The sequence below is a fragment of the Engraulis encrasicolus genome, chromosome 5, assembly GCF_034702125.1.
Source record: "Engraulis encrasicolus isolate BLACKSEA-1 chromosome 5, IST_EnEncr_1.0, whole genome shotgun sequence".
Taxonomy (NCBI): domain Eukaryota; kingdom Metazoa; phylum Chordata; class Actinopteri; order Clupeiformes; family Engraulidae; genus Engraulis; species Engraulis encrasicolus.
Window position 1 is genome coordinate 26,675,668 of NC_085861.1, and position 15,000 is coordinate 26,690,667.

General features: G+C 44.4%; 1 protein-coding gene across 1 annotated transcript in view; it reads left to right on the plus strand.

Moving 5' to 3' along the window:
• The window catches only part of grik2 (glutamate receptor, ionotropic, kainate 2), a 362,912-nt gene that overhangs the window by 290,172 nt on the left and 57,740 nt on the right, over nucleotides 1–15,000 (plus strand). The window contains exon 13 of the mRNA XM_063199025.1: nucleotides 4,666–4,883. Within this exon, the coding sequence (XP_063055095.1) occupies nucleotides 4,666–4,883 (218 nt within the window). The remainder of the gene's footprint in view (nucleotides 1–4,665; nucleotides 4,884–15,000) is intronic.

Consider the following 15,000-nt stretch of genomic DNA (forward strand, 5'->3'; position numbering starts at 1 on the left):
CACCCACTTATCCCCTCCCCTCTTTCCCCTTTCCCTTCCCCCTTACCCTCTACTCCCTACCCCTGAACCCCTTTGCCCACTGTCCTCCATGCCATACTCCACAGAGCGAATGAAATGCTGCACATGGCGACCTTCACAGTGGGGCATGGTGCCCCCCACCTCCAGCACAGCCTGCTTGCACGCCCCAAAAACCAGAGCCGCTCTTGTGCTCTTTTGGGGTCCCCTCCTGCCAAAAGCTGTTATGCTGCCACAACGTCTCTCTGTCTGCCAAAAGACACCTACTGTACACAAAGCGCAACACAGTTGATGTTAACTAAGCATCAAATGAAATGGAGAAATGGAATGATTTCATCCGAGACTTGATGAGCTGCATGTGTTATGGCACTTGTCTGTTGCATTTGTAAGCTTCCTTGAGTGTTGGACTTGAAGGAATTCAGGACCCTTATTTGCATTGTGAAGTCGCCTGTATAGCAAAACTAAAACGTCCAAAAAGGCGCACAGAAGAAAGTTCCAAACTGCAAGGAAGATTAAAGTATTTACATTACCAGTAGGCCTACATTTTAGCAGTAGGCCTACCATTCATGTAGGTTTTACAGGTTTTGTTTTAGTTGTCCTTTGGACCTAGAACCCCCTTAGTTTTCATCTGGTCTATAACTCAAACCCAACCTTTTAGTCTTTCTCTGTGGCTGATTTGTTTGCCAGCGTGGCATACTGCGACCTTCAGGGATGGCTAGCCATGTGGTCTATGGATAGCTAGCCACGGGAAGGATGGCTAGCCATGTGGCCTATGGATAGCTAGCCACGGGAAGGATGGCTAGCCATGTGGCCTATGGATAGCTAGCCACGGGAAGGATGGCTAGCCATGTGGCCTATGGATAGCTAGCCACGGGAAGGATGGCTAGTCATGTGTACATTAGCAGCATGGATAAGCGTCTGGGTCTGTGCTACAGCTGTCATGAAGGCTGATGGTGGTCAGGTTGAGAGAGGATGGAAGGTTGATGAATGAATGGATGGTTGGAAGAATAAATTGATATGGATCCAGACTAGACTAGACTGCCAAAGCTGTAGGTCACCTGCCTTATTTGGTTTAGCTATGATGCTTGTGGAGAGGGCAGGCAGACAACAGATGGCGGAAGTCAAGGCATGGTGTTCTGAAGGGTGCCACGCACATCCAAAACTATTTTAGCCAAATCATTAAACGAAAAAAGACACAGAATAAAGTAAAAAATGCCTCAAAAAGATCAGTCGTTTGATGCCAGATGACAATCAAAATGTAGTTATGCACCTATTCAATTTTAGAGAATTTTAAAATCAGATTTTCTTTTGTTCTCAGGCAACATACGCTAAACAGATAGGCCTATAGGATTTTCACTTAGAAATACATGTGCATACACATGGATACATTTTAGTGCAGTATGCTACAATGTAGAGTATATTGATGACTACACAGATTTAGTCAACACTACCTCTGATATCTTTGTTTTGATTGTTTTGTAAAAGACATATTATACTGTTCCCTCAATGCGATTGTGTAAAATAGCATGCTATATTTTCTACTTTTACAGCAGGTTTCCAGGTTTTAACATGCTGCCGAGAGAGAGAGAGAGAGAGAGAGAGAGAGAGAGAGAGAGAGAGAGAGAGAAAATCTGTAGTATTCTGTCAGTACTCGGTAATGGAAAAAAGTGAAAGGTTAAAAGAAGCAAGGCTAAGCGTAAGGTCAAAGACGTCTTTTTACTTTCCCACAGAAGGACTATTTCATTACTGTTGAAAGGTAAAATGAGGTACAGGTACACCGTATTTACTGCAAGCTTTCTATAGTCATGGAAACACAGAAAAGGCCATGTATTTTAGTGTAGTGTAGGCTAGTCTTCCTTCAGTGTGCAAAGTACAGAGGAGTCAATCCAGGGTGCAGAAAGTAAAACTCTGCCGCAAGTTTGACTCAAGCTGCTCTGAATCAGCTGACAATAATGAGAACTTAAGACAGGTACGGAAGATCAGTAAAGGCAGCGTCACAGGGAAGTGTGGCAGGGATTGAGACCGGCGTGTGTGTGTGTATGTGTGTGTGTGCCTGCGTGCTTGCATGTGTACGTGTGTGTCTGTATGAGTGTGTGTCTGTATGAGTGTGTGTTTTAGTGCAGGGTTGTTCTCATTCTCTGGCTGCATTCTGGTGCATGTGTGTCTTTTTTAGTGTGAATATGCAATAAGTAATATTAGTTAGCATTCATCCTGTGTGTGCATTTAGTGTAATAGAACAGCCTTCCTACTGTGTGTGCACTGTATGTGTACAGGAGGTGAGGTGTTGTGGCAGCAGGCAGGGGCTGCGTACGACAGCAGCACAGCACAGTTCGGGAGAGGCCCCGCCCTACTGTGTCCGTCCTATTGGTGCATACATGCCATCTCCATGGCGACTACAATGCAGAGAGGCTCCCTGTTGCCTGTGGCTAGCCCCGCCCCCAGGAAACTGTGGGATGTGTTGATTGGACAATGACGTTACCTTGGGTACATGACAGTCAGCCCCAACCAGCTTTGGGTTATTGATCGGCCCTTTGGGTGCTAACGGTCAGCACCAAACCAGCATCTGTATCGATTCCCTGCCCACTGCCGCTGCAGCACAGAGCACAGAATTCACTACGGCACCATGCCCTGTAGCGTCAGTGGGCTGGAGGAAGGAACCTCTACTACTGGTGGACAGCAGCAATGCTGTATATTCCTTTATGTTTTTATGTCTGTTTTGTTTGTTATGTTATGTTATGTTATGTTATGTTATGTTATGTTTATGCTGTTTTATGTTATGTTATGTTATGTTATGTTATGTTATGTTATGTTATGTTATGTTATGTTATGTTATGTTATGTGGATTTACATTTTTTTATTCTTTCTTTTTCGTTTGTGTTTCTTCATATAATTTGAGTTATGAATTAATGTTATTTGTATCTGTTTCTTCAAATGCTGAAATTATTATTATTATTATTATTATTATTATTATTATTATTATTATTATTATTATTATTATTATTATTATTATTATAATACTTAATTTGTCATCCGTAGAATTTCCTTTCTATTCTTTACTACACTATACTTGGCAAGGCATTCTTTAAACAAATAAGTTGCATTGGAGCTGAAAATTTGGGATAATGGCTCAGTGATTGTTGAATTATGTCTGTGTTGCGGGTTACCAAGAACACAAAGAGTGACAGGAAGACGGAGAACAGCATACATATAGATAGGGGTCAAGGAAAGAGGATTTGAGACAGACAGCAATAGAATGAAGGATTCAAATAAACACATAAATACATCAGACATAAAGCTAACTCATCTTGCATTGCTGAGGAAGAGACGATTCCAAAAAGAAAGGGCTGTCATGTCCAAACATGTTTCTGGACTGGCAGGCTCGCTGGGTGATGGACTGTGAGAAAGCTAGACCAAAGAGAATCTGTCTGAGCTGGCCCAATGGAAACCATCCCTATTTTTAGAGGGGTTATTTATTTTTTTATTTTTTTATTTTAGCTTCAAAACCTGAAAGTGAAGGCATTGGATACATACATACATACATGCATACATACATATACTGAACATTTCCCACAGCCATGACATTCCCAAGATCAGATAGAAATTAATCCTGCACTATCATTGTTTTAATCATTTCAGCTTCAGAAAAAAAAATCAAAGACGCTCTGTACATAGATAAAGACATAGACACATGTACCTTTCCTGCAGTCCTCTGGACATGTAGCCCTTTTGTAGCTTGATCCCGATCACATACCAGCTTTCGGAATGGCCCGTGACTGCCTGCCGAGGGTCTGCAAGTTGCAACCCCTATGGCCCACTCCACCCTCTTGACAGCCTAGGCATGCCCTCCACCGCCAACCCCCCTTCCCCTATGCACATCTGCTCATTTTACCCCTGCATGGAATTGCAAACACAACGTGTCAGAACGTTTATAAAGCCATTTCTTGAAGACCATTTTTTGACTGCAGTCCTTGCTGAGAAGTTGACAGGTCAAATATTTAAGAAGTGAATTAATGCATATACAGTATACCTTGGGTATGCCAGAGCCCAATGAAATAAAGTACTATATTGCTAGCCCTTTATTTTCTTCCAGTGTGTGTCTATTGTAGTTACAGTTACAGTATATGTGAATACAGTTTCAATGAAGGGCATAGTCTGATTAATTAAGCTTTAAACAGCTCTGGTTCTTGTCGGCTAAGCGGAGCTCCAGCGCTGCAAAGACTTCCAAACACAAGAGTGTCTGTCCTGGGTTACAGACTCCCTGGTGAATCCTGTAGGCCGCTAGTGATGCTTCCTCTAACACCCAACCAGCCCCTCCTCAAGTGTCAGAACCGAGATATGAGAAGGGGGGGTCAACAGACCGTAACATTTGAACCTTGATCTTTGACCTGTATGCTCTATTACCAGAGAGAGTAGAGAGAGAGAGGTTCCATTGGCCCATTGTTTCCGGGTTCTATTATTGCAAGCGGGAGGGGGGGAATCCCCCTTTAGGCAGACCTAGGCAGACCTAAGGACTGTTCTATTCAATGGTAGGAGTATTATGACACGGCTCTTTAGGCAGACCGGAACCTGGTCACGTTAGGTGCCCATAGCAACCTATTATGTTGGCATATCTCTATATACTTAAAGAATCTCTGCTATTACCCTCGCCAGGCTCAGAGCTCATGCCCAAAGCCCTCTCCACCAGGATAGTAGGAGGTATCTGGTGGTTCTTCACGCTCATCATCATCTCCTCCTACACGGCCAACCTGGCCGCCTTCCTCACCGTCGAGAGGATGGAGTCGCCCATCGACTCGGCCGACGACCTGGCCAAGCAGACCAAAATCGAGTACGGCATAGTGGAGGACGGCTCCACCATGACCTTCTTCAAGGTGAGTGACCTCATTGAAGCTCCGCAGTGTCTACTGTAGTATGCATTGTATTGTGCCTTTTTGCTTGATTTGCTTGTTTGCCAACAGCCTTACTGAACAGCAGCCATTTGTGTTCCTTCAAGTAGAGGTTTTTTTTTTTTTAAACCAATGGTGGTTGGTTTGTTCGTTTGCTAACAACGTGCTGATGATGATCTCAAATTGTTGCCTCAAATGTTCATTACAAATGTTGCTCATCATTGTGGCGTTGTTGTTCCACGATGACCTTCTTGAAGGTGAGTGAGCTCACAGAACAGCTTGAACAGTTGTTTTGTCATTTGCTAACAATGTGCTAAAGATAATCTGAATATGTTGGTCACAAAGGTTGATTGCAAATTTTGCAACATTGCTGCATGGCCTCTGAGGCAAGTCATAGTTGGGTCATTTCATGTGAAATCAGACACTTTGGAACCCGACCGACACAGATTTCAATCATACTTGGTGTGCCTGTACTGAACTGCATTTGTGTGGCTCTGACACCAATATTAAGGGAGAAACAGACTTGGAAAGGTTTACATATGAGGATAGGACACCATACATTCAGAATTGATTATATCAGTCAATGTAAGTCACAAAAATATGTCTGAGGTGTTATTTGAAAGCTCTTTTCTGGCTCTACAAATTGCACAAACAGCATGGAATACAACAACCCTCAGAATATGAATTATGATACATTGAAAAATTAGAAATTGAATATCAGAATAACTTATATTTTAAAATGGCCAGTTCCTTGTCTAAACGTAGCCTGCAATGTCATGAACGACACCTGAAATGCTGGTGTTTGGTTCTTTATTCATTTCAGAGAAAATAGGACTCAAAAATATGGCATCATACAGATCACCTAGTAATAATATGGCAATACCATAGCAATATCACATGACAGCATGTCTATCGGAATATGTGAAGAATGGAGATGGTCCATGAGGATGCAGGAAGTTCAGTTTCACCTCTCCAGTGCTCGCTATACATTCCTCAACACTTGCTAGCCACTATTTGCCATCATATGCAGCTACAACATACCCTTTGATGCTTGAACATTTAAAAAAAATCCTTTACTGAGCTTATTCTTTCAAACCTGCCTTCTCTGAATGCCGACAATGCTTCCACTGTGTCCATTGACAATGGGCAAAAGTTGTGTAGTTTTTGAGTACCTGGAATAGGGACCAACGAGGGTGCAGGGCCCACGGGGAAAATGCCCATTATGCCAGATGGCCAGTCCAGTCCTGTCCATGACACTACTCTATTACTACTTCATTACAACTCATTTCAACCTTTATGTCCCATTATTTCTGAAATCAATAAAGAACCAAACCAAACACATTCAGGTCTTACAGGCTATGTTTAGACAAGAAACCGGCCATTTAAAATTATACGTTTTTTTGATATTCAATTTTTAATATTTCAATGCATCATAATTCATATTCTGAAGGTTGTTGTATTCCATGATGTTTGTATAATTTGTAGAGCCAGAAAAGAGCTTTCAAACAACACCACAGATATCTTTTTGTGACTTACACTGACTGATATAATCAAGGCTGAATGTATGGTGTCCTACCTTCATATGTAAACATTTGCTAGTCTGTTTCTCCCTTAATATTGGTGTCAGATTCACACAAATGCAATTCTGGGGTGCTACCTTGCTACTAAACAGGCACAGCAAATATGATTGAGATCTGTGTCGGTCGGGTCCCAAAGTGTCTGATTTCACGTGAAATGACCCAGTTGAAGAAGCAGCTCCATGGTGCAGCAATGCTACACCAGAGTCAGAACTGGTCTAATTTTAAACCAATAAGGTTCACAAGACATGTGTTTAAGCATACTGTAGGCCTACATGCTAAATACCATGGCATACACTCACTCAAAGGAGTAAAAGGGTTTGTGTTCACCTTCTAGTATATATAACGTATGCTGTAGTACCTTCATGCACTGAAACCTGTGGATGATTTTCTCTTCAAATTCCTGTGGAAGCATGAAACTGACTATGTTCCTCTGACGGTATTCCTCCATCTCCATATTCCCCATCAATGACATTTGAGGAGAGCTAGTCTCTTGACTGCAGAGTATATCGGAGGTGTGCACTGGAGGCGAGAGTAGTAAATGTTCAAAGAAGTTTTACAATTACCGCAGAGTGGATGGGTTTCAACTTTGAAGCATACTTTTTTCCCCGTCAGACAGATTTTGACTCCATAATATTAGTTTAATTTTCAAATCATTCATGACACGAGTGTAGGACACTTAGAACAGGCTGCTAGCTGTCATTTAACATTACTTGGGCAAAGTGCTACATTACACTTAGTGTTTTACTATATATATGTAATTACATAAGATAGCCTTGTATTGCATTATCTTACATAATAATTACTAGACACCTTATTCAAGGCGCCGCACAAAAGGAGGACTAATAGGACTTAGTGTAGGACCTAAGAGGGGTGTAGTGGCGCACAAAGTAAAAGTGTGATGAGGGAGGGGAGTGTCTACTAAGTGTTCTGCCTTTTTACGTGACAGTTTGATAGAGAGATGATAAACATGGGGGTTCATGGATAGCTCAGATAGGTAATAAGTCCATGACATAATAGATAACCAGATATTGCAGATTGTTGACCGCAATTTATTGATAAACTGTTGTTGATAAGCTAGTTACCTCATATGTTGATGAGTCTTAGGTAGCCTTGAACATGACTGGATTGGCCCAGGTTGGTGTGCAACAGAAGTGAATGGCCCAAGTAAGACAAAAATCAGGCAGTCTAGCAAGTACTAATCATTGAATATCAGTCATTGCAATCGTCTGAAAAAAGACCGGATTCAGAATCCTTGAAGGGATACTCCTCTGTGTGATATAGTGACACTTCAGGCTTGTGTATGCGTTGTGTCCTTTTCGTGTCTTTCTATTGTCTTTATATTTTATCAGCAATAAAACAGAATAGAATGTTTTTTTTAATTGCTATTAAATACATACAATATGGAATGGGATTTTTTCATGTACGCATTAGTGCATAATGACTTTGAAGTAAGAGAATTTAAGATCAAGCTCAAGTTCAAGTTCAAGGTTGTTATAGCCATATCAACAGTGTAAAATAACGTTGCTTAGGAATGTACTTTGGTGTGTGCCTACAGCAACACTGAGTCGCCATAGTACTGTGCCATCTTAGACCTCTACCATCTACCCTCATGATTAGCAGCTAACCTGTTAAACTGGGCTTTTAATTCAGACCGCGCACAGTAATGGGAGACCCTTGTGGTGTTTGATTAGATGTTAGTTTAAAAGCTTCTGGACGTTTTCACTACCAGTATGTTTTCACCATGTGGGTCTTTGGCCTGCCATGTGTTGCTGTGGTGTGGGTGTGTGTGGGTGTGTGTGTGTGTACGTGCATCTGTGTGTGTGTGTGTGTGTGTGTGTGTGTGTGTGTGTGTGTGTGTGTGTGTGTGTGTGTGTGTGTGTGTGGTGTGTGTGTGGTGTGTGTGTTGTGTGTGTGTGTGTGTGTGTTTGTGTGTGTGTGTGTTTGTGTGTGTGTGTGTTTGTGTGTGTGTATGTGTCTGTGTGTGTGTGTGTGTGTGTGTGTGTGTGTGTGTGTGTTTGTGTGTGTGTGTACGTGCACGCATGCATCTGTGTGTGTGTGTGTGTGTGTGTGTGTGTGTGTGTGTGTGTGTGTGTGTGTGTGTGTGTGTGTGTGTGTGTGTGTGTGTGTGTGTGTGTGTGTGTGTGTGTGTGTGTGTGTGTGTCAGAGTAGCGAGGATACATGTGCGTCTGGTGAAAGCTGTCCAGGCCAGGATGAGAGAGAGAGGGGGGTGGTCTTCACTCCTCCACCACCACCTCCTCCTCACTAGACCCATGTCTATGCCAGATGGCCATGAAATCTGTCTTCCTCAGATGCCTGCAAAGCATCTTCTAGAACCCGCTTTTATTCCTTATTTATTGTCCTTCTCCATCTCCAAGTAGGTCTGTTAAAATAGCAAATGAGGGAGAAAAATAAATAAATGTTAAACGTCCTTTTTTCCATTTGGAATTATGGCGACACATGGTAGTTTACTGAGCTGTATCGTCATGAGCTGTCAATTACGTGTGTTTACTTTTTATTTTATGTTTGTTTGGAAGAGGGTTGAATGTAATTGGCTCGGTGCTGAAAGACAGCCAATCACACTAACTGGATTGCTTCCCCGCCGTCCAAAATAAAATATCCCATTTCCGAGGAGTGTTATTGTGTCTGTCAGGGAAAAAAAATACATGATGGGGTCTCTTTGTGAACGCGGAACTGTACACATTGTCCATCGATAGAGTGGCAATTACTTTTGCTTCTTGGAACCAACATTTTACAGTCCGTCCCTTCTCTTTAGAAGGATAGAGAGTTTAGCTGTGGGGCTACTGTGCCCATATAACGTGTGCCAATGTTATATATCTCCCCTGTGGACACTGTTATGTATCATCGGACCATCTCAAAGGCTGTCAGATACGCCAATAGCTTTGACGGATGCCCTGATTGTGGGACGGATTGACCATAAACCGTGCGTATTGATTACATGAGACCGGTGTAAGATGGGCTGTCAGTCAACAGAGGCTTCTCTCTCAACAACGCAACGCAGTGCTCGCTCGTCGGCACACTCCACTCTGGTTGATGGGACCCCCTGCAGTTAATGCAATTATTGACTCTGCGTTGCTCTGTAAAGAGGAATAAATAATGGCTGAATAATAGCAGTGAATTATGTAAATATTAAGACAGATTGTTATTTTTTCAAAGGCACTCTTTCTTCTTCTTTGTCTTCTTCTTCTTCTTCTTCTTCTTCTTCTTCTTCTTCTTCTTCTTCTTCTTCTTCTTCTTCTTCTTCTTCTTCTTCTTCTTCTTCTTCTTCTTCTCCTTCTACACACTGGCATGCCAGAGGACCCCATGGGCTGCTTTTACAATAACACTGAATTATTAAATAAGCAAAACACGATGTAGCTCTTACTGCCTAATGAAATTACTTCTCATTAAACAGAGGGCTCCATAGAGGGGGGGGGGGTGTTAGAGAGGTTGGATGGGGGAATAAAGGAGAGGCGAAGAAAGGAGAGGAGCTCAGGCAAGATGAGTGGAGATAGCAAAAATACTGAATCAAACCAAGATAACGCAAAACACGCCCACTCAATGCAAAAGCGTGTGCTGAAGTTGGGTCTCCTAAGGGGGCGTTGTCCCCTACTTCTTCTTCTCTTTTTGAGGTGTTTGCGCAAGACGTGCGCTACCGCCATCTACAGCGCTAAGGGGACTTCATTGATTCTCAACCTCAGGACTCCGAAGGTCTCCTAACCGAGGGTCTCCTAAAGGGGCGTTCACCCAACATAAAGTGGATACCGGAAAAGAAACAAAATGACGCTTCTTGTTAGATCCACCTTCTTTGGAGATAGGAGGAGATGAACAGGGTGGGGGAAAAGGGGAGGAGAAGATACACTGAATTCAACACACGCCCCTCATCCTTTCCAACGAAGCTGTAAAGTGTAGGCCTTGAAACGCAACCGCTACGAATTAGGATATCCCTTCAACAATCAAGGAATGACACTCACAGCTGTCACTAATTCCATGCATTAGGTTGACATTAATAGCGATTTTTTTTCATGTGTGTTTCACGGAGAAAAGGGCCATCACACATTAGGACAATGTTAAACTTAGTGTAAGGAAATAATTATTACCACTTCAAAACCGTCAATTGCGGCGAAAATACTTAAACTTGTGTGCCGCGGCTTGCCGCCAAATTTTTAAATGAATTCGCAATGCATTCAGGGAAACCTGTCAAAGCCCTCTGTCGACGGAGTGTGGTGTCGGAAAATCTCCGCGCGGAGGGGTGGAAAGCCCTTCGCCGCACCCCTACCCATCTGTCTGAACGTGAATCGGGATGCCACTACGCCTACACGTGGACGCGCAAAACGGAGGCAAAGGGGATCGGCGTAGGGCTAAGGGGTGTGATGGGATTCAACCTTAGAGAGTACTCTGGGACCACATACAACCTAGATATTAAATAGACTCTCTAAGTGTTGAATTAACACTGCAACATTTACCGTGTAGGACACGAGTGGAGTGGAGAAATGACCAGTGCTTAGGGGCATTTGGACCTGTGCAGAGGAGTGGAGCACTACATCTCATCTGCCTGCGGCTGCTGCTGCTGCTGCTGCTGCTGCTGCTGCTGCTGCTTCTGCTGCTGCTGCTGCTGATGCTGCCTTTCCACCACACCGTAGATGGCCTCTGGTGCCGAAGCCAGGCCCTCTGACAGTCATTTCTCCTCCTCATGAGAGAAGAGAGGCAGAGAAAGAGAAGGAGATGGAGAGATACAGATGGAGATGGAGAGAGACATAGGAACTGGTGGTAGACTTCCCAGAATTGTGTGTCCTTCTCAGCTCAGGCAGCTGTCAGTGAGAACTGAGAGAGAGAGAGAGAGAGAGAGAGAGAGAGAGAGAGAGAGAGAGAGACAGAGACAGAGACAGAGAGAGAGAGAGAGAGAGAGAGAGAGAGAGAGAGACAGAGACAGAGACAGAGACAGAGACAGAGATGCTGGCGCTGGTGCTGCTGCTGGAACTGGAGCTCTGAGAACTGAGGTGCGGAGAAAGGGGTGAGGAGGAAGGGAGGGAGGGAGAGAGAGTGTGTGTGAGAGAACAATGTTTCTCTTCCTCAGCCCCAGCAGCCATCATTGACAGCCAACAATTCCTGAAATGACATGGCATGAGGAGGAATAATGACAAGACAGTGAGAGAGGTGAGACTCTCAGAAGAGAAGCAGAGGGGAGAGAGAGAGGGGGGGAGGGTAGATAAAGAGAGAGAAATCCAATACACACACTGAATGAGATACACATTAATGAATAGTCCCATATTTACACACACACACACACACACACACACACACTCACACTCTCACACACTCTCACACACTCTCTCTCTCACACACACACACACACACACACACACACACACACACACACACACACACACACACACACACACACACACACACACACACACACACACACACACACACACACACACACACACACACACACACACACACACACACACACACACACACACAGCCTGATAAGCCACTGGGGGTGTTTCATCTGCAGCGAATATGATGTGTGGCCAAGACATGATGCGATGATGTGATGGTGATGATGAGGCTGACTAAGGCATCGCCGCCGCCGCCGCAGCCTCCCAAGGGCCTGCAATCACGCGCGCATCCATCCATAGTGAATAACGCAAGGGTGGGCTACTCGGCAGTCAATGAGCCTGCAAAACATTGGCGCTGCTAACAACACACCAGCCGACCATTATGTTACTATCAACAGAGAGATCCACAGCTCACACAGCTGTCTCCATCGCAGTCCATCCATCACACAGCACACAACGAGCTGGGATGAGTTTCCCAAAGCAATTCTGTTCTGTTCTCTCTCTCTCTCTCTCTTTCCTCCTCTCTTTATCTCTTCCTTGGTCCTTCCCATACGCCATCTCTCTCTCTCTCTCTCTCTCTCTCTCTCTCTCTCTCTCTCTCTCTCTCTCTCTCTCTCTCTCTCTCTCTCTCTCTCTCTCTCTCTCTCTCTCTCTCACATACAGACACACACACACACACACACACACACACACACACACACACACACACACACACACACACACACACACACACACACACACACACACACACACACACACACACACACACACACTGTTACTATATTTCTAGTGGAGTGCAGTGCAATATTGCTTAAAGGCGGAGAGAGGGATAGGGAGAGGGAGAGGGAGAGGGAGAGGGGGCAAAGAAACATTGTATGAGAAATATCAGCTATCCAATCTCTTCTGTCAGCATCAAGGTCAGACGCAGACGCATAGATGAGCATCCGTAGTCACTCCACTCCACTCCAGACAACTGCGCTCGGGGTGTGGAGATGAAGACAACACCCCAATCACTGTTTTTTTTCCTTTTTCTTTTTTCTTTTTTTTGGGTGAATCTCATCCAATCTGTCTCTCTTTTCTTCTTTTCTCTCTCTCTTTCGCTCCCCCACTCTCTCTCTCTCTCTCTCTCTCTCTCTCTCTCTCTCTCTCTCTCTCTCTCTCTCTCTCTCTCTCTCTCTCTCTCTCCCACACACACACACACACACACACACGCACCTCGCTGTGCTCCGAGGCACGGCACACTCCGTCACATATATCATGCGCTGCTCACTTCTTTACTTCAAAAGGCATTGTGATCAAACAGTCGAGTGGAGCTGAGCAGCGCCGAGCCGAGAAGAGAGGAGAGGAGAGGAGAGGAGAAGAGAACGGATGAGCAATGCAGAGCAGAGCTGCATGTTTTTTTATAAGGCAGCTCCATCCTAGAAGGCCTATCCCACCTTTATCCCATCCCCTGCTAGAAGGCTTCATTCTCATGCCCTCTCCATTGCTCATTCTCTCATTCTCTCCATTCCCCTCTCTCTCTCTCTCTGAATCGTCACCTCACTCACTCTTTGTGTACCATGTACAATTTACCATGGTTGCTTCTCTTCCTGCATTCTTCCTTTTCTTTCTTTCTTTCTTTCTTTCTTTCTTTCTTTCTTTCTTTCTTTCTTTCTTTCTTTCTTTCTTTCTTTCTTTCTTTCTTTCTTTCTTTCTTTCTCTATCTTTCTTTTTCCCTGTTGTTCATTTTCTTTCTTGCTCTCCATTGTTATCTCCCGATATCAAAACAATCTGCGGCAGGATTTTGCTGAGCACAGCACCACCTTGCTCACCTCCACTATATACTGCCCTTGAGCCTTTTCTCTCTCTCTCTCTCTCTCTCTCTCTCTCTCTCTCTCTCTCTCTCTCTCTCTCTCTTTCTCTCTCTCTTTCTCTCTCTCTCTCTCTCTCTCTCTCTCTCTCTCTCTCTCTCTCTCTCTCTCTCTTTCTCACACACACACAAACACACACACACGGTCTCTCACTCTTTCTCACTCTTGCTTCCTCTCTCTTTTCCTTTTTTGTGCCCGTATGCCTAACCAGGCCGATACTGGCGTCATCACTTCTCAAAATTTGCTTGTGGAGGTATTCCAACATCAAATGAAATCAGTGGTCATCTCCTGGTATCTATCTTAATGTCACCCTTGGCCTTTAAAATACCCCATAGTTCCTAACTGCATCCCAGCTTCAAACTTACTTTCTTTCCTCTCTCTTCTCTCCATCTTTTCCTCTTTCTTCATTGGCACCCTCTTCAGTCCTCCTCTTGCACTCTTCCTGTCTCTTGCTTTCCCTCTTTTTTTAATCTATTCTGTCTCTCTGTCTATTTTTGTTGTTGTTGCTCTTTTCTGCTTTTATCTACTGTATTTCTCTCTCTTTTGCTAATGCCATTTTGACTTCTCTCTTTCTCTGCTGATTTCTCCCAGGCCTGCATGTTTTTCCTCACATCCACTCTTATCTAGCAGGAGGTGTTGTATTTTCTGCTCATGTAGTCCTGTGCCATCTCTGTAGGCCTGGGTGTAATCAGCCTGAGTTTGTGAAGGGAACGGGAATGGTAGGGAAAAGTGCAGCTGAATCACGCACACACACACAAACACTGATGCAATCTGACCAGCTGGTTCCAGGGAGTTTATGTGTACTCACTCTGTGTGTGTGTGTGTGTGTGTGTGTGTGTGTGTGTGTGTGTGTGTGTGTGTGTGTGTGTGTGTGTGTGTGTGTGTGTGTGTGTGTGTGTGTGTGTGTGTGTGTGCGTGTGTGTGTGTGTGTCTGTGTGTGTGTCTGTGTGTGAGCGTGTGTGTGCGCGCGCCTGCGTGTGTGTGCGTGCATGCTGGTATGTGTGCGCGCATATGTATGTGCATATTTATGTGCACGTGTTTATGAGGGGGCGATGGACCTTGGTATGACGCGCTTTCGGGGGAAAAGGTGTAGTGTAGGGGTGGGGGTAGGTAGGATGGGGTGTAGCCTAAGGGGTGTTAGTGGGAGGCGGGTGGATTGGAGAAGGTTGGAGAAGGGTATCGGAGGGGCGGTGGAGTTGTCTGTAGGCAGGTGTGTTGCACTGAGGTGGGGCTGCTGCCTGTGGGTGGTAGGGGTTTGCTGCTGGTAGTGCGCATCGCTTCTGAGTCACAAAGCTAGGCATTATTAGCATGCACACAGTAGCACACTGCA